The following is a 19,946-nucleotide window of genomic DNA, read 5'->3' as shown; positions in this document are numbered from 1 at the left end:
GCAATCGCCCTTCCCCTGTAGGTGCCCCCTATTTATCCAGAGGTCTGCACTGCATCAGCAGCCTCAACCCTGTGTGAGTGTTCTCAATGACTTGGTTTGTTCAGCCTTGAGAAGAGAAGACACAGGGGAGACCTTATGATGTTCCAGTACTTAAAAGGGGCTACAGAAAATATGGAGACTCATGATGTTCAAGGAGTCGCATGGATAGGACAAGGGGCAATGGGCACAAGTTGCTCCTTGGGGCATTCCCATTGGATGCAAAAAGTAAGTTTTTACCCATGAGGACAGTCAGACATTGGAATAGTCTCCCAGGGGAAGTGGTGGATTCCCCCACTCTGGAAAGTTTTAAGTCTCAGCTTGACAGGGTGCTGAGACATCTCATATAAACAATAATATGAAAAGGTTTGGACCAGATGGTCTTTGAGGTCCCTTCCACAATGACATTCTATGATTCTGTGCCCTGGAAGCTACCCAAGACAAGTGTTCCATGACTGGAAGGGATGGGAATGCCACCTAAATTCCATGTTGGCAAAGTGCCAGGGTGCTGCAATGAGGTCACTATGCAGGAATAAGGAGAGAAGTGGTTTTGATGAAGCTGTCCCACAGTCAGCACTCCTAAGGGAAAAGTACAGCTAAGGGAAGGGCCGCATGAAAATCCTCCACACCGAAAATGCCTGCAAGGAGGATGATGGTTAACATGCAAAGAAGAAAATGGGAAGCAGGACTTCTCTTCTGGTCACAGCCCAGGGTTCCAGCAGACTAAGAGTGCTGCAAAACAAGACACATCTTGTGGACACAGCATCAATTGCAATGCTCTCGAGCTGCTAAGGAATTGGAGGAAAAATCCTCTGAGAGCTTATCTTGGAAAACTGTGATCCTCCAATGGAAAAATGGTGAGAGAATGGCAAAAGAAAGAAAAAGGGAAATGGAAAGGAGAGAGCAAGCAAGCAAACAATCAAAAAGCAAGAAATAAAGTGATGCCAAGAAAGTAGAATGAAAACTCAATAGTCTGTGAGACTATTAAGGAAGGTATTCCTTGTTTCAGTGCAGGGATCACAGGGGATCACTCCTCCTAATGTGCGCACCGATATTGGTTTATTACATAGTTTTTTATACAGGTGTGATATACAGATTCGTATATTTTACAAGAAATGATTAAAATATTCATAACTTTTCTGACAATTCATCAAGACAGGTTGCCACCCTTTTCTGTATGTATGCACATCACAGTCTCCAGGTGGTCTTGGTGGCCGTTCCTTCATCATCTTAGTCTTCCTCACTGTGTCCTTTGGATGACCTGCAGCACTTTTCTTCCTTTTCTGGCAGTGCAAAACCCCCTAACTACTTTAGCTCAATTTTGGCACTTCTGCAGACTTTGGCAACCTTGAGATATCCCATAACCTGTTCTCATGGATAAGTTTTCCAAGTTTTCCATTCCATTATCACATACAACCTTACCATACATGTATCTACCTATGTTAGTCAGCTAGTAAATTTCCATGAGACTCCCCTAAACTATTGCTTATACATTTCTACTACTTCTATTTCTCTAAAACCATTGCATATATGTTTCTTTAAACTACTACCTTCATATCTGTAAAACTACTGCTTCACAAGAAATCAAGCAAGCAAGCAAGGAAGATGTTCAGGGGCTTTTCAGCCAGATTCTGTTCTACTGAGCTCTCACCAAGTCATTCCATCCTCTTGAAAAAATATCTGGTTTGTAATTCTCTTATTTCAGGAGACAGCTAACAGAAGCCTTACTGCAGGCTGCTTGAGGCATCCCATTCCATGACCCATGGTGTCACAGAGGTTTCAGGAGAGCTCATGAAGCATCCCTCCTGACAGGCAAGGAGCAGTAACTCTCCTCTCAAGAGCTGTGACAGCTCCCGGAGTCTAGAGGCATCTACAAGCTGATGAAGGGTCTGGAGAACAAATGCTCTGAGGAGAGACTGAGGGAATTGGGAATGTGTAGTTTGGAGAAGATGAGGCTGAGAGGAGACCTTCTTGCTCTCTACATCTCCCTGAAAGGAGGTTGTCTTGAGATGGGAGCTGGCCTCTTCTCTCAAGTGAACAATGAGAGGACAAAAGGACATGGCCTGAAGTTGCACCAGGGGAGGTTTAGGTTAGATCTGAGGAAGAATTTCTTTACTGAGAGAATAGTTAGGTGATGAAATGATCAGCTCAGGTAGAGATGATCCTGTTCTGTTGCTGTCAGCACTGTCCTGCAGTCTACTGCCTCCCTCTCCTACTGATCCCTCAGCCGCATTCCCAGCTTGCTGTGCAGGAGAAGTGTCCAGGATCCCAACCTGCCACATCCCTTTAAGAGGGTGTCATAATTGTAAATACTTTTCTATTTTTTACTTATTTGGAAAAAAATCCTTCATGATGCTGAAACAAACATTAAAACTCAAATTTTGGATGGGACATGAAGTGGTTCCTGAGCTGACTCTATATTATTGTCCACAAGAAGCTGAAGAAAGCATCATTGGTGTGATGGAGCTTGGAAAATGAGGTCAACTTGACCCTTCATATTTGGTGATGGGCCGAGTAATGACAGATGAAATCTAATTTCCAGTGAAAACTCATCTTGCACTAGGAGTAGCTTTAATGTTTTTCACTGGTATGGAGGCGTTGATGGGTCATCAAATAGGAGCATTTACAGAAGGTCTTCCCGCAGTGGGGACACTTGTAGGGACATTCACCACTATGGATCAGTAGGTGATAGGAGAGACCCAAGTTGGCTGTGAAGCCCTTCCCAGACTAGGGACACGTGTAGGGTTTTTCCGCAGTGTGGAGACACTGGTGACGCATCCAGGAGGTGCTATTGTTGAAGGCTTTCCCGCAGTGAGTACACGGATACAACTTCTCTCCTGTATGGATGCGGTGATGTTGTGATAAATGGGAACTCTGGGAAATCACCTTCTGTGGTATACATGTAGGACTGAAAATATAAAATATGTCTCTTGAATCAGTTTTTTTTTCCTTTTTCCTTCATCCTGCTTGTAATTACCATATGTTTACCTCAATGTATGCCTGACAGACACCTAGAAGAAAAAGTTATTTATCAGGTCGCCCAAAACTAGCAGGACTGCAGGAAACAAATGATAAGAAATTACTCATCCCAGGAAGCCTGGAGATTTGTATGTATCAGGGCCATATTCAACGAAGGGAGCCCTCTTTCTTTTTGGGGTATAAAAAACCCTAAGGAAAAAGGGAAAAGAGGCTTCTTCGTCCAGATGCTCCCCTGTAGCAAGACAAACCTCTCTTAGGGAACGGCACTTCGAAGTCCAACCAGGTGTTCCAGCAGAGACTCATGAGCAATGCTCTAAGCCTATGACTCTCAGAGTTGACTAGCCCAGATCAGTGCTGTTGCTGCTGCAAGAGCAACTGGCCTCTCTGCTGGCTAGCTCAGGACTGAGCTGAGCCTGTGCTTCAGGACTCACCTTTTATTGGCCCCCTGGTCCTGCTCATGCGCAGTGGGGGCCCGCCCTAATTAGGCACAGGTGGGCTTAACACAAGCTCATGCCCACTCCCTGGCAATTAGGGGCACCTGGTTGCCTTGTTACACTACACTCCCCCCTCTCGGCACCTCGGCTTCCAGCTACGAAAAGACACAGCAGCAGCTCGAACAGCGGAGAGCCAGGAGCAACCCCCAGCCCGAGGCCAGGTCGCATGGATGGTGATAATTTCTCTCTTTTGTTTTTCCCTCTTTTACTCTTAACAACCCTCGTATTAAGGTGATTGCTTTATGCAAAGGCCTTTTGCCAGTAAACTGGCTTTCCCTGTTTTTAGAAATAAACCCTTGTAACTAATTTTAAATCCAACAGTCTTGTTATTTTGTAATTCAAGCGTCGTCTCTGGGTAGTGGCTGATTTATCCTCAGAATCAATATATAAAATAATAAGCGGATTACGACACCTTCCCACACTCCGGACACTTCTAGGGTCTCTCTCCTGTGTGGATCCGGTGATACTGTGATAAATTGGAACTTCGGGTAAACTCCTACCCACACTCGAAACATTTAAAGGGTTTCTCACCCGTATGGATCCGTTGATGCTGGATAAAATCTGAATTCCTGAGAAAACCTTTCCCGCGTGTCCTGGTTTGGGCCAGGATAAAGGTGATTTTCTGTCTTGTACTTTTGCTTTTAGCTAAGTCTCTTGTAAGTAGTTGCACTTGCTGAAATTAACAGCAAGTTTCTCAGACAGTGTGTGCTTCTAGGACTGATAACACTCAATGTTTATAGTTACTGCTAGAGACTGGTATGCAGAGCCAAGGTCCCACCTGCAGCCCTCCTTTGGGGAGGAACAGACAAGATAGATGCCAGAATTGACCAAACAGAGTATTCCATCCCATACACGTCATACTCAGTATAAATTTGAGGCATCACGAGGGCCAAGCCAGATTTCCTGCTTCCAGCTTCCAGCTGCCTGCCCTTCCTGCCTTTCCTGCTTCCCTTCCTTCACCCGCCATCCTGGAAGGATTCCATCCGTTCATCTGCCTGTGGTCCTGATCTGTGCCAGCCCATATCTGTGTGTTCCTGCCTCCAGTTCCCGACTGCTGCCGACTCCAGGAGTCCAGCCTGGACTTTCCCAGGGCTGCCCTGCAGCCTCGGTGGTGACGTGAGAGTTATTGGGGGAAAAGGGGGGGGAGGAATGTGGTTTCCATTTTCCTGTATATTTGTATATATTTAGTAATTTTTCCTATTTATCATTACTGTTTCATTAAAGTTGTGTAGTTTAGTTTCCAACCCATAAGTCTCTCTCCCTTATTCTCTCTCCTTTCTTTATCAAGGAGGAGAGAGAGATTAATAGAGAGTGTCTGTTACTCGGTTTAATTGCCGGGCCAGAGTTAAACCGTGACAGATTTATTGGCGCCCAATGTGGGCGCGGTAAGGGCAGGTGTAGGACATGGTGCCTGTGTGATGGTGTCACCGTTGGACCAGATCCGAGCTGTCGCTAAACCGTCTCCTGCAGTCAGGATATCTACGGAGTTTCTCACCCCAATGGATTTTCTGATGGTGGAGATGGGCCTAAACCTTTTCCCACGTTCCTCACCAATGTCACATTCTTCTCCTGGATGTATTCAGTATTTCACCAGTGACACACTTTGACCAAAAGCTTTCCTGTCCTTGGGGCACCCAGAGTGTTTTTTGCCCAGACAAAGTCACCCTGTGTCTGTGAAAGAAGCCATAGTGTAGTGACAAAGTAGGGGTGGGCTTTTTGTGGGGTCAGGGCAGCCAAAACCTACATCAAACCTACTGTGGGTGAAAATGGAGTGTGAGGTAGAACCAGTAGGTTACCCATAGAGTTGGATACCCAGTGATTATCCTTTACTTCATCTTTTGGAGCTACACTGGCACCCAAAACATAAAGGGGCCATTGTGTGTGGCAGAGGGTGCTGGGGTTTTGAGACACTTCTGGCTTGAGCTGGGATCACCCCATTGCACTTAAACTCCACAAGATGATTTAGGGCTCCCCCATTGCTGCCCACAACCTCTGGTGGGATTTAGGGGTCCTTACATACCACCCAACCACTTTGGTATGAGTTTGGGTCCCCCATCATGGTACCAAATCCCCACCATGAACTGGGGGTACCTCCATCACACCCACATCCAGGATGAGTTATCATCCACTGGGATGAGTTGGGGTCTCTTGAGATGTTTCTTCGGTCCCCGATTGTGTCTCCTGAGCCCTGGAGTTAGTAAGTACCCTGGAAGGATTCTGGGGTTGCCATCATTACCCCTGTCTCCAGGGTTATTTGAGGGTCCCCAGATGCAGCCCCCAAACAAAACACTGGGGATGACTTGGCAGTGCCCTATCACAGCTCCCCCACCCCAGGATGATTTGGGAATCCCCAGATGATGTGGGGGAGACCCAATCACAGCTCCTCCACCCTCCAGATGTGCTGGGGGGTCACCAATCCCCCTGCATGCACCCCAGGCATAATTTTCAGATTCCACTTGTTTCTGATCCTGGGACAGAATTCACTCTCAAATATTTTTTTTTTCTCTTCAGAGCACTTCGAGTTTTGAGAGGCTGCAGACTCCAACTCTGTGAGTGCAAGGGAGATCAGAACTGTTGTGTTGGGTTCTCCCCAGCTCTGGAATGTGGGTTCCACAGGGACCATGGGCTCAAGTCCAGGGCAGCTGCTCCAACCTGGCCAACCCCAGTGTTCCACACCATGACCAGCAACACCCTCCCTGGACAGCAGGAAGGTGGAAGAGATGACCTTTAAAGGTCCCTTCCAGCCCAAATCATGATTAATCATAACTGGGAGGTTACTGGTATGTCACTAGGGGGTTCATTCGTGTCACTGGTAGCCCCCCAAGGCCCAGTGCCCAAGGTTGGAGGCATGGAACTGGTGTGACTAGGATGTTACTGGTCTGAACCTCCTTAATAGGCCATTGGGAGGGACTGGGAGTGGATGGGACATTTGGGGAGGGACTGGAAGGGAAATGGGGGAGACTGGGAGGGGATGGGAGGAACTTGGAGGGGATCGGGGGGCACTGGAAGGGACTGGGAGGTTATATGGGGGGACTGGGAGAAGGTAGAGTGAACGTGGAGAGACTGAAGGGGTGCTGGGAGGGGACTGGTAGAAACTGGGATGAACTGGGTAGGGACTGGAAGGAACTGGGAGGGATTGGAAGGGTATTGAGAGAAACTGAAAGGCAACTGGAGGGCACTGGGAAGGGATCAGGAGCCCTGTGAGGGACCTGGGGGGTTCCAGGAGGTTTTGGCGGTTGCTTTTTTACCTTTCTCCTCCCACGCCACGGTGACGTCATAGGAAGCGCAACGGTGCCACACAGGAGGGCCGTTGAGAGGGGTGCAAAGCACGACGGGAGTTGTAAGTGGAGGATGCGCGGTGAGCGGTGGCGCACAAAGGCTGATGGGAAATGTAGTCCAGAATCCAGAAGGACTGACCCGAAACACTGCAGAAACAACCCAAAATCTGTCCCAAATCGCCCTGAAATGCCCCAAACTGGAGTCCCGCCGGCTCAGAACGGCCAAAAAGCACCAAGTAGCCACCAAAGATACACAGAAAAGGGGATTTGGGGGTAAAAATTCAACTATTTTTGGTTGAAAAGGGGGTTTAGGGGTTGAAAAATGGGCATTTTGGGTAATAAATGAAGGGATTTGGGGTGGAAAAGGGAGATTTGAGGCCTAAAAGGGGGATTTTTTGGTAAAAATTCAAGGACTTAGGGTGGAAAATGTAGGATTTGGGATAAAAAATGGGCATTTTTTAATAAAAACCACGGGGTTTGGGGTTGAAAAGGTGTATTTGGAGTTGAAAAGAGGGTTTGGGCAGGCAGTCAGGTGTGGCTTAGGCATTTCCTGGAAATCTGTGCTCCTGGAAATCATGGTCCTGTTCTGCCTCAGCCCCCACTTACCCTCAGGACACTCCTCTGTCTGCATTGTGACACTGAACAGGGAGCCCTGAGAACTCAGATGGCAATGCTGAGGTGCAGGTGCTGTGCTGCTGCAGGGAGGCAGCCCCACTGCACTCAGAAATTGAAGGTGAGGAGGAAAAGATGGTCAGCAAACGATCATCACCCCTCTCCTTTTCCCTTCCTTCCCCTTGTTATAAACTCATGACTCAAACAAAGTTTTAAGATCAATATATATTTATTGGGGTATATGAGTAAGGCAGTGTGCTGGGCGACCGGGGAGTTACAGCTCCACCAAGGTTCGCGCCGAACTGCAGCAAAGCAGGGTTTTTTATACACGTTCATTCAGTTCCAAGTTCTTGCAATTTTGTTTAACCTACAAAATACAAAAGAGGCCCCTAGTTTCAACATCTATACTATATATGGGTCTACTTGACCTTTTTCTATTATGTTACAGCTTGGTCTCAGAAAAATGGACAGAGCAAGACATTCCAGTCCTTATCGATTTCCCACATTCCAGTCCTTATCGATTTCCCAGGATTGTGGTCCAGGATGTGGGTCCAGGATGTGGTGGTTACTGATTAATCTCTTCCGATCAACAAAACAATAATGTTAAAGATGACGGTCTGTTTATCACACCCTGCTACATCACTTTTCCTCATTTGGCTTAGATGGCTCAGGTACCTCGTCTCTTGAATTCAGTTTTCCCTACTTTTCTCTCCCAGGTGCACACTATTTTTAAGTCTCCTGTCTAGCAGATCCTTCACAGCACCTTCAATGGCTCAGATAGAAACTACCGGAAATTCATGTTCAGTGGAAAGAGATGGACTCTTCAGGGACAGAGTTGCCTCATCAGGAAAAAAGTGTTTCAGGGAGTTGGGACCCCTGATCCTGCTTAGTGTCCATACTACTGCATTCCCCTAAAGGCCTTTTCAGCACAGTGGAGCTTTTCTCTCTCTCCCAATTTTCTGTTGCTTGAAAGCAGGATTTATCTGATTCCTATTCTGGGTACTACTGAGAATGACTTTGTGTGTCTTAAGCTAAATGTGAGCAACTGAACATTCTCTTTCAACCCACAGAAACAGGCACATCACTGTGGACACTCATGTCTCCAATCAGAGGAGATCTAGTATTCTAAGAAGAGCAGTTTGACCTTCTCAGAGGACCTGTTCCTGTCCCTTCACTAAGAAAGGAGTCCTTAAACAAAGTGTGAATTCATCCAGATGAGGGAAAACCTCCATGTTTTCCCTGGCAGTGACTTCTGCCCAATTCTTTGTACAACAAACACAAACGCATGCTCAGGTACTCCACCTGCCAAGCAGGGAAAATAAAGTCCTACAGCACTTTGTGGAGAAAGAGGAATGGGACAACTGCATATCACCAGTGGAGTTCCTCCTCCTGGGACTGAGTGATGTCCCTAGTCTTCAGGTGCCTCTCTTTCTCCTCTCTCTCATGATTTACCTGGTGATAAAGTTTGGCAACCTTCCCATTGTTGTGCTGGTAGTGGCAGATCAGCATCTTCACATGCCCATGTACTTCTTCCTGGGGAATTTGTCTAATATGAAAATCTGCTATACCTCCACTATCCTGCCCAGGCTGCTGGCCAGCTTCCTAACCAGGGACAGAACAATTCCTGCTCAAGGCTGCATGACACAGTTATTTTTCTTAGGCTGTTTTGCAGGTACTGAGTGCCATCTGCTGGCCACCATGTCTTATGATCAAGACTTGGCCATATGTCAACCCCTGCTCTACACAAGCCTCACGAATGGGAAAGTCTTTCTTCAGCTGGTGGATGGCCCTTGGCTAGCAGGATTACTTATGTCTGCCATAGTCACTGGACAGTTCTCCAGGTTACAGTTCTGTGGTCCCAATAAAATGAATCACGTCTTCTGTGGTTTTGCCCCATTGCTAGAGCTTGCCTGCAGTGACACCAGGGTGCTCAGGCTGGTTACCTTCCTAATCTGTGTCCTGGATGTAGTCTTCCTGTTTGTGTTCACATTGGTATCCTACATCTGCATCATAGCTGCCATCCTGAGGATCCCAACCACCATGGGGAGGCAGAAGGCCTTCTCCTGTTGGGGAAACAGTTCAGAAATATACAGGTTGTGAGCAATCCTGACTTACTTCAATTTAGGCCACATTGGGTTAATAGTTATTGAGGCCTAGTTAGAGGCTTTCTGAGAATGAGCTAATGGGAAAGAGATAACTTAATTGGCAACAGAAGAAGAAAATAATTATGTGAGAAGAAGGTTCCATGAGAATGGTATGTGTAATTGGAATACAAAGCCACCTGCATGATAATATGGTGTAAACAAGGCTTCTCTATATAAAGTGAGTGCAAGTTGTTAATAAGCAATTTCATACAATCATATTGATGTGCACATGGAATCCTTAAGCCTCCGCAGACTGTTTTCCCACATTCTCCCTCTGCTCATCTCACCTCATCATGGTCAGTGTTTTCTATGGCACCCCCATCATTGTCTACGTGGTACCCAGGACAGCCTCACTGAGACAGCTCAACAAAGTGCTCTCCTTTTTCTACACCATCCTCATGCCCATGGTAAATCCCCTCCTCTACAGCCTGTGAAACAGGGAAATCAAGAGGGCTCTTGGGAATGCACTCAAAAAAACCATGGCCTTCACTGAGAGCTCATACTAGTTGTGATCCCCCAGGAAAGAACAGGTTGTGGTTGTGTCAGGTGTGGACAAATCATAAGTGCCTAATTTCTCCATCTGGTATAACTTCAGAAGTGCAGAATCTTGCAAGTGTTTGGGGAATAAGTGAGGGAAAGGAATCTGTGTCTCAAGGAAATATAGATCTGCCGTGGAAGGGTGTAAAAAATTCCCTGGCTTTCTTTTTTTCTTTAAAGTAACCATAATTGTGATCCCGAAGATGGGAGATGTAGAAATGCCACATTGGCATGGGATAGAATACTCTGTTTGGTCCATTTTGGTCATTTATCTTGCCCGCTCCTCCCTAAAGGAGTGTTGCAGGTGTAACCTCCTTACTCCATTTATCTTTCTGGAGAACAAGATGTTCTTCAGAACCAAGCAGTGTCCTTGGTTCTGCAGAATATTCTGTAGCAGTAACTATAAACATTGAGCATTATCCGTTCCAGAAGCAGACACTGACTGGGAAAAAAATTGCTGTTAATTTCAGCAGTACAGCTGCTTACAAGAGTCTTAGCCGAAAGGAAAATTACAAGAGAGAAAATTAGCTCTATCCTGGCCAAAACCAGGAAAGTCCATGGGCTGCAGATCCACATCTGTACCTTCGTGCTCCTCCATGGGCTGCAGGGGACAGCTGCCCTCTCCACACAGGCTGCAGGGGAACTTCTCTTCTGACCCTTCCTTCATTCACTGACCTTGGTGTCTTGTGGAGGGCTGGGAGCAAACTTCCACCTCCTTCTCCATGGACATCTTGGGCATACCCCTTATATATCCCCACAATCACCATGGAGACCTCCATGACAATGTTGCCCAGGCACCAGACCCCATATCGCAAAGCCCTTGTGGTGGCTGTGGAGACGCCCAGTCCTGGAACTGGCTTGGACTGTGTCACAGAATCATAGAATCATGGAATGGGTTGGGTTGGAAGGGTTAAAGATCATCTTGTTCCAACCCCCTGCATGCATGGGTAGGGACACCTGCCGCCAGGTGTGTGCCCAGGTGGTCAAGAAGGCCACCAACATCCTGGTTTGTATCATGAATAGCATGGCCGGCAGGAGTAGGGAAGTGATCATGCCCATATATAATAACAGGCAACAGTGTTGGCACAAGTGCTGGACACTGAAGCACTGTCACATCCTTCCAGGAGGACTTTGAATCACTGATGGCATGTGACCCTCCTCATCTAGTGAACTTCCCACCCACCACATCATCCACCTCTTCAATCCAGACATCATCAGTCTGGCAACAACAGGACAATGGTAGAGCATGTCAAAGGGCTTGCTGAAGGCCAGGGGCACCCCATGCCTTTCTGTCTCCTGCCCACTCTGGTTCAGCAATCCCCTCTTTGTCCTTCACCTGCCAGGAGCAGGCTGGACCCCATCACTGTCCCAGGGACTGAGGTCATAGAATCATAGAATCATAGAACATTAGGGAATGGAAGGGACCTCTAGAGATCATCTAGTCCAACCCCTCTGCCAAAGCAGTATCACCTAGGGCAGGTCACACAGGAACACATCCAGGTATGTGTTGAAAGTCTCCAGAGAAAGACTCTACAACCTCTCTGGGCAGCCTGTTCCAGTGCTCCCACAAGCTCACAGTCAAAAAGTTTCTCCTCATATTGAGGTGGAACTTCCTATTTTGTAGCTTCAACCCGTTGTTCCCTTTTCTATTAATGAGCACCACTGAAAAGAGATTGGCCCCTTCCTTTTGACACCCACCCCTCAGATATTTATAGACATTCTTTAGATCTCTCTCAGCCTTCTTTTCCCAAGGTTAAACAGCCCCAATTCTCTCAGTCTTTCTTCATGGGATAGAATCTCAAGTCCCTTATCATCCTCCTAGTTTTCCCTTGGCCTGTCTCCCATAGATCCCTGTCTCTCTTGAACTGTGAAGCCTCATACTGGATCCGGTATTCCAAGCCTGGTCTCACCAGGTCAGAGTAGAGGAAAGCTTCCCTAGATCTGCTAGACATAATTTTCCTGATGCATCCCAGGACACCATTGGCCTTCTTGGCCACAAGGGCCCATTGTTGACCCATGGAGAATTTCCTGTCCATGGGACTCCAGATTTTTTCTCTGTGGAGCTGTTTTCCAGCAGGATGTCCCCTAATCTCCACTAGTGGTTGGTGTTATTCCTACCCAGATGCAGGACTCTACATTTGTCCTTATTGAACTTGATGAAGTTCACCTTCGCCCAGCTCTCCAGCCTGTCCTGTTCCCATTGGAGGGCAGAACAGCCTTCTGGTGTCTCAGCCACCCCTCCCAGCTTTGAATCAACAGTAAAATTGCTGAGGGTACACTCCATTGTAGTGCAATGAGGCAATGAGGCAATCAGGTGTGGCTAATTACGAGGTGGGAGGCATGAGCTTGTGCCAAGCCCACCTGTGTCCAATTAAGGCCTACCCCAGCTGCGCATGAGCAGTATTGGGCAACCAATAAAAGGTGAACTTCAGAATGCATGCTTGAACTCACAACCTCGGTATTGCTTGGCTTTGCACTGCTTCTATAAGCACCGCGCTAACCTGATTGCGCCACTGGAGCTCACTCTCAGCGCCGTGCTAACCTGATTGCGCCACTAGAGCTCACCCAAAGATGAGGCTCGAACTCACAGCCTCAGCATTGCTCGGATTGTACTGCTGTATAAGTACCGCGCGCCAACCGGCTGTGCCACCAGAGCTCGCCCGCTTCGAAGTCAAGCAGGTGTTCTTGTTGGGGTGCTCGAACAGTGCTCTGATCTTGTCGCCTTTAGACTTGGCTAGCCTTGTTCGGTGCTTGTGCTCCGGACTCAGCTAACCTCCTCCTAAGGCTGCTCGAGACACTTAACCCGAGATCAACATGTTCCTTTTTTACTAATTCCTGTAGGGAAGGTGATGTAAACACTTTGAAAATATGAGATATGTCTCTCAATTTTTTTTCCGGATGTTTTAAAATATAACAAACATATTCTCAATTAGCAGATTTTTATCCGAAACTTAACTAGCTTCTCTTTAGTATTGTGCTTGACAGACACCTAAAGATAAGACAGCTTATCAGGTCGCCTCCTGGTACATGGTCCAGTGGTGTTCAAGACCAGACTGTTTCTTTCTATAAGAAGGAAGAATTTCGGGAATATGCTCTGGTTCGTCCTTTCTGGGACCACCTAACAACTCATAAAAATACCCCAAAGGAAACTCTTTATGATCTGATTTACAAAAATTATAAGAAGGGAGAATTTGCTGCCATAGCTAGATCTGTAAAAATTTTAGACAAACGTTCCTCTCTTGATAAAGAATCCAAAAAAATGAGTGAAAAAACTCGGTGTAGGCTTTTTCAATGCCCGTGCCTTTTTTATACTGGCCACTATAATTTGGCAGGAGAAAGAAGAATTGCGCCAAAAAAAAGAAAATATTGAAAGTGGCACTTTAGTAGAATTTGGAGACTCCATAAAATTTGATGAAGTTGAGGAATCTGGAGAGCAAAATCCTGAAATCATTGCTAACCCTAATCTTCTGCCCCATCTATGTCTGAATATACAACAGATGAAGGGGAGTACATCTCTCCTGAAAGGCCATATAAGAAAAAGGTGCATTTTGCATCCAAAAAGGGGAAAAGACGCCCCTCTATTTTAAAAACAGAGCCACAGCCAAAAGCTGCAAACAGCTATAACACACAAATGCCTGTGTCCTGTAATAAGAGCAGAACATACACTTGAACTAGATACAGGACGAGAACAAGTTACTCATAAAGAATTTCCATACTCTCCTCTGGAGCTGACACAATTAAAAAGACAATTTGGCAGATTACCCTTGGAAACTGATATAGATTATGTAGTAAGGGTTTCATCCTCTGGTTGGAGATCACATATTATTATCAGAAAAAGAAGCCTCAGGCCACTGAGGTCCTGGAGTTATGTTAACTACTGGCAATCCCAGAGCTCCATGGTCCCTGACCCAAGGAGTTACTTATAATGTGGGCTTCACTGACCCCATAGCAAGGGGAGAACCCTATGTATTGCGAGGGGGTCTCACCCAGCTACTGGACAATGTTCACAAAGCCAGTGTGATCCAGATGATATATGACCATCCTCTAGTAGTTAACCAGGATGATCCACTTATACTAAGAATAAGACCAGAAAGAATGGATGTTGGGGAAACAGTTCAGAAATATACAGGTTGTGAGCAATCCTGACTTACTTCAATTTAGGCCACATTGGGTTAATGGCTATTGAGGCCTAGTTAGAGGCTTTCTAAAAGTGAGCTAATGGGAAAGAGATAACTTAATTGGCAACAGAAGAGGAAAATAATTATGTGAGAAGAATCTTTCCGTGAGAATGGTATGTGTAATTGGAATACAAAGCCACCTGCATGATAAGATGGTGTAAACAAGGCTTCTCTATATAAAGTGAGTGCAAGTTGCTAATAAACGATTTCATACAATCATATTGATGTGCACATGGAATCCTTAAGCCTCCGCAGACTGTTTTCCCACAAATGGCGCCCGAACAGGGACCCAGGGTGGCCCGGAACAGGGACCCAGGGTGGCCCGGACCAGAGACTAAGGATGGCCCGGACCTGGGACTCTCATGCTGTTGCTTCCAGTAGCGATGAAGACAGCTCGAATGAGAGAGGAGCGGAGAAGCCAGCCGAAAGGAGATTGCTGCCCCGGCAGTCTATGTAGCTGGTGCCCGGCTACAGAATAAACGAGCTCGGAATTGAAGAATCTTGCCCTGATCAGGTGAGCGGCTGGGGAGGAGATGGGGTCTACACTCTGATGTACAACAAGAAGAGACAGTAGTTAAGCTCCTCCAATATATTCTCTCTATGAGAGATTTATTACACGAAGGCAGGACCTTATGTGAATTACTGAAAGGGGCACAGGATAGAGACTTGATCCCCTCGATGGGTACTGTTTTTGAGTTACCTACTTGGGGAGCCATAGGTATTGCCCTATGGGATAAAAGTAGCAACGGAGATAAGGAGTCACAATGCTTAGTGACACTTTGGAAGTTGATTAAAGAAACCTTAAAAGAAATGAAAAATGAGAGGTCAGCAGCAGCCTCAGCATTTGTTGTCTTAACATCTGATCTGCCAGTACCGATGAATGCTCAGGGTATGGACTTGACCTCTAAACAGTTGTTTGAGACACCTAAAATACCCTTACCAGCACCTGAAGGGACTGTACTGATTCAAACTCAGTCAACTGTGCCATTTGACCCTGGGGGTTGGATGAAAAGTAAAAATGGGACCGAGAAGCAAAACCAAAAGCGACCGAAAACACCACCAGAATCATCGGAGTTCCCAGAGGGAGAGAAGCCGGAGAACACAGGCGAGGAATCTTGGAATGCAGACTCCCGACCTTGCGCCCACCTGCCGTGGCTCCCGACTGCTCTGCCACCTTTCCACCTCGGAAGCCTGATTTATCTTCTTGACCACAGTTGCCATCAATTAATCCTCTGCTTCACCTGTCAACACCATCAGTGCCTGCTATAGAGCAACAATCAAGGAAGGAACTGGGACTCGGAGACAAGCAACTAAGGAAACTGCTGAAGAAACTGAAAGAACTGGAGACCAAGGATGAGTATACCCCTGAAAAAACTCTAGTTTTTGCTCCAGGGAACATCCCGAACAATGGGGCACTAATCCATTTTTACCCCCTGATCCGTTCCCTATTCCTGCTCCTATTTCCCTTAACCCTTTAACACCCACTGCTCTACCTCTTCCAGATCCGCCATGGGGAGGGGAGGGTAGTGGGGGGGGGGTGGTAATGTGTATCCAGTAACTAGATAGAAGGGAATTATTCAAAATGCTATAGTTGAAGGAGAAATGGTTCCCAATATGAGTCCAGTGGTTTTCCAGTGATTGTGGGACCAGGAGGAGGAGGTCAATGGGTTGCATTAGATTGGAAAATGATAAAAGAAGTCGAAGTTGCCATTGCACAGTATGGTTTGAAATTGGTTTGAGTCATTTACTCAATCTCTTTTGCAACATCTTTTTACTGCTCAGTTGTTGATGCCATATGACACAAAAATGCTCATTAATACTCTGTTAACTCCTTCTCAACAATTGCAATTTCATCATAAATGGTAAATGCTATGTGAAAATGCTGTGATTCCTAGACAGAACACCGATGCATTACACGGAGTGCAAGCACAAATGTTACTCGGTGCTTGTCCTTTTGTACATTCAGATTTGCAGGCATGGTTTCAAACTGAAGTGTTACAACTTTCACAAGAATTGGCATATAAGGCTTTGCAAATTGTTCATGATCCTGCACAAGCAAACTTTTCCTTTACAAATATTAAACAGAGAGAGCAGAGTCATATTCAAAATTTGTGGATCACTTCTATTCAGTGGTAATATCACATCTCGATTTGTTAAAAAAAACAAAAAAAAACAAAAAAACCCAATTTTTTATATGTCGGCATATGACAATGCTCATGAAAAAACTAAATGTGCATTAGGACTACTCCCAAAAAGGTGCTACAGCAGCCCAATTCTTAGAAGCTGCTTGAGGTAAAGATCCTTAAGATAAAGCTGCTTAACTACCATCATTGCAATATAGTTCTCAATATTGATGTATATTGTGGTGCATGGTACACTGGTGTTTCATACAGAGATAAAAAACTTGGTTGGTAATTATACCTGCACTTTTTGTTTAGGAAATTGTACCATTTCATTTTGTTTCAGGGTAACTTTACCAGATTTTAGTGGCAATATCATTTCATTTTTGAATCTTCTAGTGGTTGTTGTTAGTTTTTCTTATAGTGGTGAGAAGTAAGACAAAAAACACAGCTATGAGAATGAGTATGCCTTTTTGGAGGCTGGAAGTTGCTGCGGAGAGTGAGAGTTGCTCCTGGTACGGAGAGCACCCCCACTCCTGCCCCCACAGCCGCTTCTCGCCACCCCTGCACACACTGCTGCTGCTCAGAAAATGAGCCCTGCTGCAGACACCACAGCAGAGAAAAAAAAAAGTGTGTGTGTGTGCTTTTGCTGTTTATAGGCTTAAAATTTTGTCTCTAAACAATTTTATTAGGCCTTTTTGGGCTTCAATTTGGCAGCCATGGAGGAAACCAGGACTCCACCGTGCCGTGACCCGGGAGGGGTCTGGGGATGCTTTTGGGGCCCCCCGATAAACTTTTGTCGGATAAGCCTCCTCTACCCCCTTGGTTCTACGTGCCAGTGGACATCTGAACTTCCTCATACTAAAAAGTTGTTTAAGTCCTTCCACTGTAGTGTGAAATGTGCTTTTAGTATTGTGTTGTATTGATAACAGATTTTTGTTAATGTTGTAATTTATGTGATCATTTATATGTTGATTATGGGATCTATATCTATATGTTGATTGTTGATTGTGCTATTCTGTTGCACTGCTAAGCAGATGAACTTCTGATATTTTAACACACATGCTAAAAGGTGTTGATAGTGTCAGACATGCAGTTTTACAAAGTCGTGCTGCCACTGACTTTTTATTGTTAGCTTTTAGGTTATGCTTGTGAAGACTTGGATAGGGTGTATTTGCATAAACTTAGCTGATCATTCAGAGTCAATTCACAACCAAAAACGATTGATTAAGATAACATGAAAAAATTAACTGTTGCCTATACTGGGTTAAATGAATGGTTAAATCATTTAAGGATATAGGGATAGCTTAGAGATTTAATTAGACAAGGCTTATCAATTATATTTGTTCTTATTGGTTTTGAAAAAAAAAAAGAAAAAAAAAGATTAAAAAAAAAAAAAAAGAAAAAAGAAAAAGAAAAAAAAAAAAAAAAAAAAAGGACAGAGCGCGGTGTCAAGACATCGCTGGAGTGGACCCGAGACAGATCATTTTGCCCCTTATGCAGGACTATTTGGTTTGGCTACTGCGAACTTCCACAGACCTGCAAATAGCCTTGGGACAGCTTAGCAGGGAAATGGTGAATTCTTATCCCTCATATCGCTTGTTACCACCTTTATCTAACATGCAGTAGGAATCATGTAGTTTTTTTGTCTGACAGCGCAGTGGACGGCATAATGTTCTTTACGGACGCCGCCGAAAAAAAAAATCCCGTAAAGCTGTTGTTACCTGGGAGGAGACACCTGGGCAATGGAAAGAACATTTAATTCAAGGGAAGTCATTTGACTCTTTGCAAACCCTTGAACTCACCACGGTTATTTGGGTTTTTGAAATGTGGAATAATACTGCTGTAATATAGTCTCTGATTCACTTTATGTAGTAGGCATTGTTTTGAGAATGTATCATGCCATTTTGAAGGAAATTTCAATTAAGCATTTGTATTTCTTATTGCAGAAGTTACTAAGACTCTTAGCAGAAAGAGAACATCCTTATTTTATCACTCATATCCAGAGTCATCTTAGTGACCAAGGTGTGGCTATCGGTAATAACCGAGCTGACTATTTAGTTGCACCAGCATGGACTGGTTCTTCTGTTGATGTTTTTTTACAAGCTCGACAATCTCATGCATTTTTTTCATCAATCTGCTAAAGTCCTAGCAAAGCAATTTCATTTACCTCTGGGGGATGCCCAGGGAATTGTGAAATCTTGTCCTGATTGCCAAAAGGTTTATTTGGTATTGCGATGGAAGTCAATCCTAAAGGTTTAAAATCCTTGGAACTGTGGCAAATGGATGTCACTCATGTACAACAGTTTGGACGCTTAAAATATGTGCCTGTTGTTATAGATACTTTTTCTATGGCCGTTTGGGCCTCTGCTCAGACTGGTGAGGCAACGAAACATGTTATCAGACATCTATATGTATCCTTTGCTGTTCTTGGAGTACCTCAGTCTATTAAGACAGACAATGGCCCCGCTTATTCTTCTGCTCGTTTTCGACAGTTTTGTGGACAATGGGGTATTCGACATGTTACTGGTATTCCTCATAACCCTACAGGACAAGCAATAGTGGAACATTGCCATTCAGTACTAAAGACACTCCTTGAAAGACAAAAAGGGAGGAGGAAGGGAGTCCTCCTCAGGACCGGTTAAGTAAGGCTGTATATGTCATGAACTATTTATGCCTTACAGGAGATTGTACAGAACCTCCGATACTGATTCACCAAAAAGCTTTAGCAGACTTTGCTTCGGAACCTTCCCACAAAATTTGGGTGGAATTCAAGAATTCCATCACTGGACAATGGGAAGGGCTGGCAGAGGTGAAACTGACTGGTTGAGGTTATATGTGCTTACTTACAGGTACTGGAGTGCGTTGAGTACCGAGCAGATGGGTTCGACCATGGAAACAAACGCCTTTAAATGATGATTCAGAGGGTTAATATTTCTGATACAAGTATTTGGTTTGGGAGATTGTACTGATTTATTTTATTTTAGGCTGATTCCACCAGATTTTGGTAGTAATAGTGTTTTGGTTTTTAAAGTTTTTGGTAGGTGTTGTTAAATTTTTCTCATATATTGGTAAAGAGTGCGATAGATTCATGAGAATGTTTTTCAGAGGCCGAGAAATGCTGCAGAGAGAAAGAAACTTCCCCCCCCCCGCTGACTTTCCCCCGTGGCTGCTTTTCAACCCCCCTTGGAGATTGCTCTCAGCAAGTTTGCTACAGCTGCAGGTGCTGCCTCTGCCCCCACAGATACTGTAGCTGTGAGCCCTGCTGGGAGGGGGAGGAAAGGACAGCACATAGCCTCATTAAACAGACAAAAAAAGAAAAGTTTCTCTAATGCCTTCTGAAAGGTATGAAGCAGAAGTGGGAAATATTTTTACATAGTTCTGGGCATCAAATGTCCAGGCCTGAATCTTGTTAGATAATAACTTGAGGGTTACCTGCTACTCATGAAAGATAGTGATATTTTCTTTTCCTTGAAAGGAGATTTTCGCTATCCATGAAATAGAAATAATTTGGCTTCAGTTAGGTTGCGTCACTACTCTGCGTCACTACTACAACCTACTTTGATGG

General features: G+C 45.2%; 1 protein-coding gene across 1 annotated transcript; it reads left to right on the top strand.

Annotated features, from left to right (window-relative positions):
- The first annotated feature begins 8,842 nt into the window (after positions 1–8,842).
- Positions 8,843–9,977, top strand: LOC103533983 (olfactory receptor 1020-like). The gene is made up of 2 exons (XM_030468303.1): positions 8,843–9,464; positions 9,796–9,977. The coding sequence occupies exons 1-2, from the start codon at positions 8,843–8,845 to the stop codon at positions 9,975–9,977; spliced, it is 804 nt and encodes a 267-aa protein (XP_030324163.1).
- Positions 9,978–19,946: the final 9,969 nt, after the last annotated feature.

This window comes from Calypte anna, chromosome W (genome assembly GCF_003957555.1).
Source record: "Calypte anna isolate BGI_N300 chromosome W, bCalAnn1_v1.p, whole genome shotgun sequence".
NCBI classification, from domain to species: Eukaryota; Metazoa; Chordata; class Aves; order Apodiformes; family Trochilidae; genus Calypte; species Calypte anna.
This window is presented reverse-complemented; position numbering and strand designations above follow the sequence as displayed.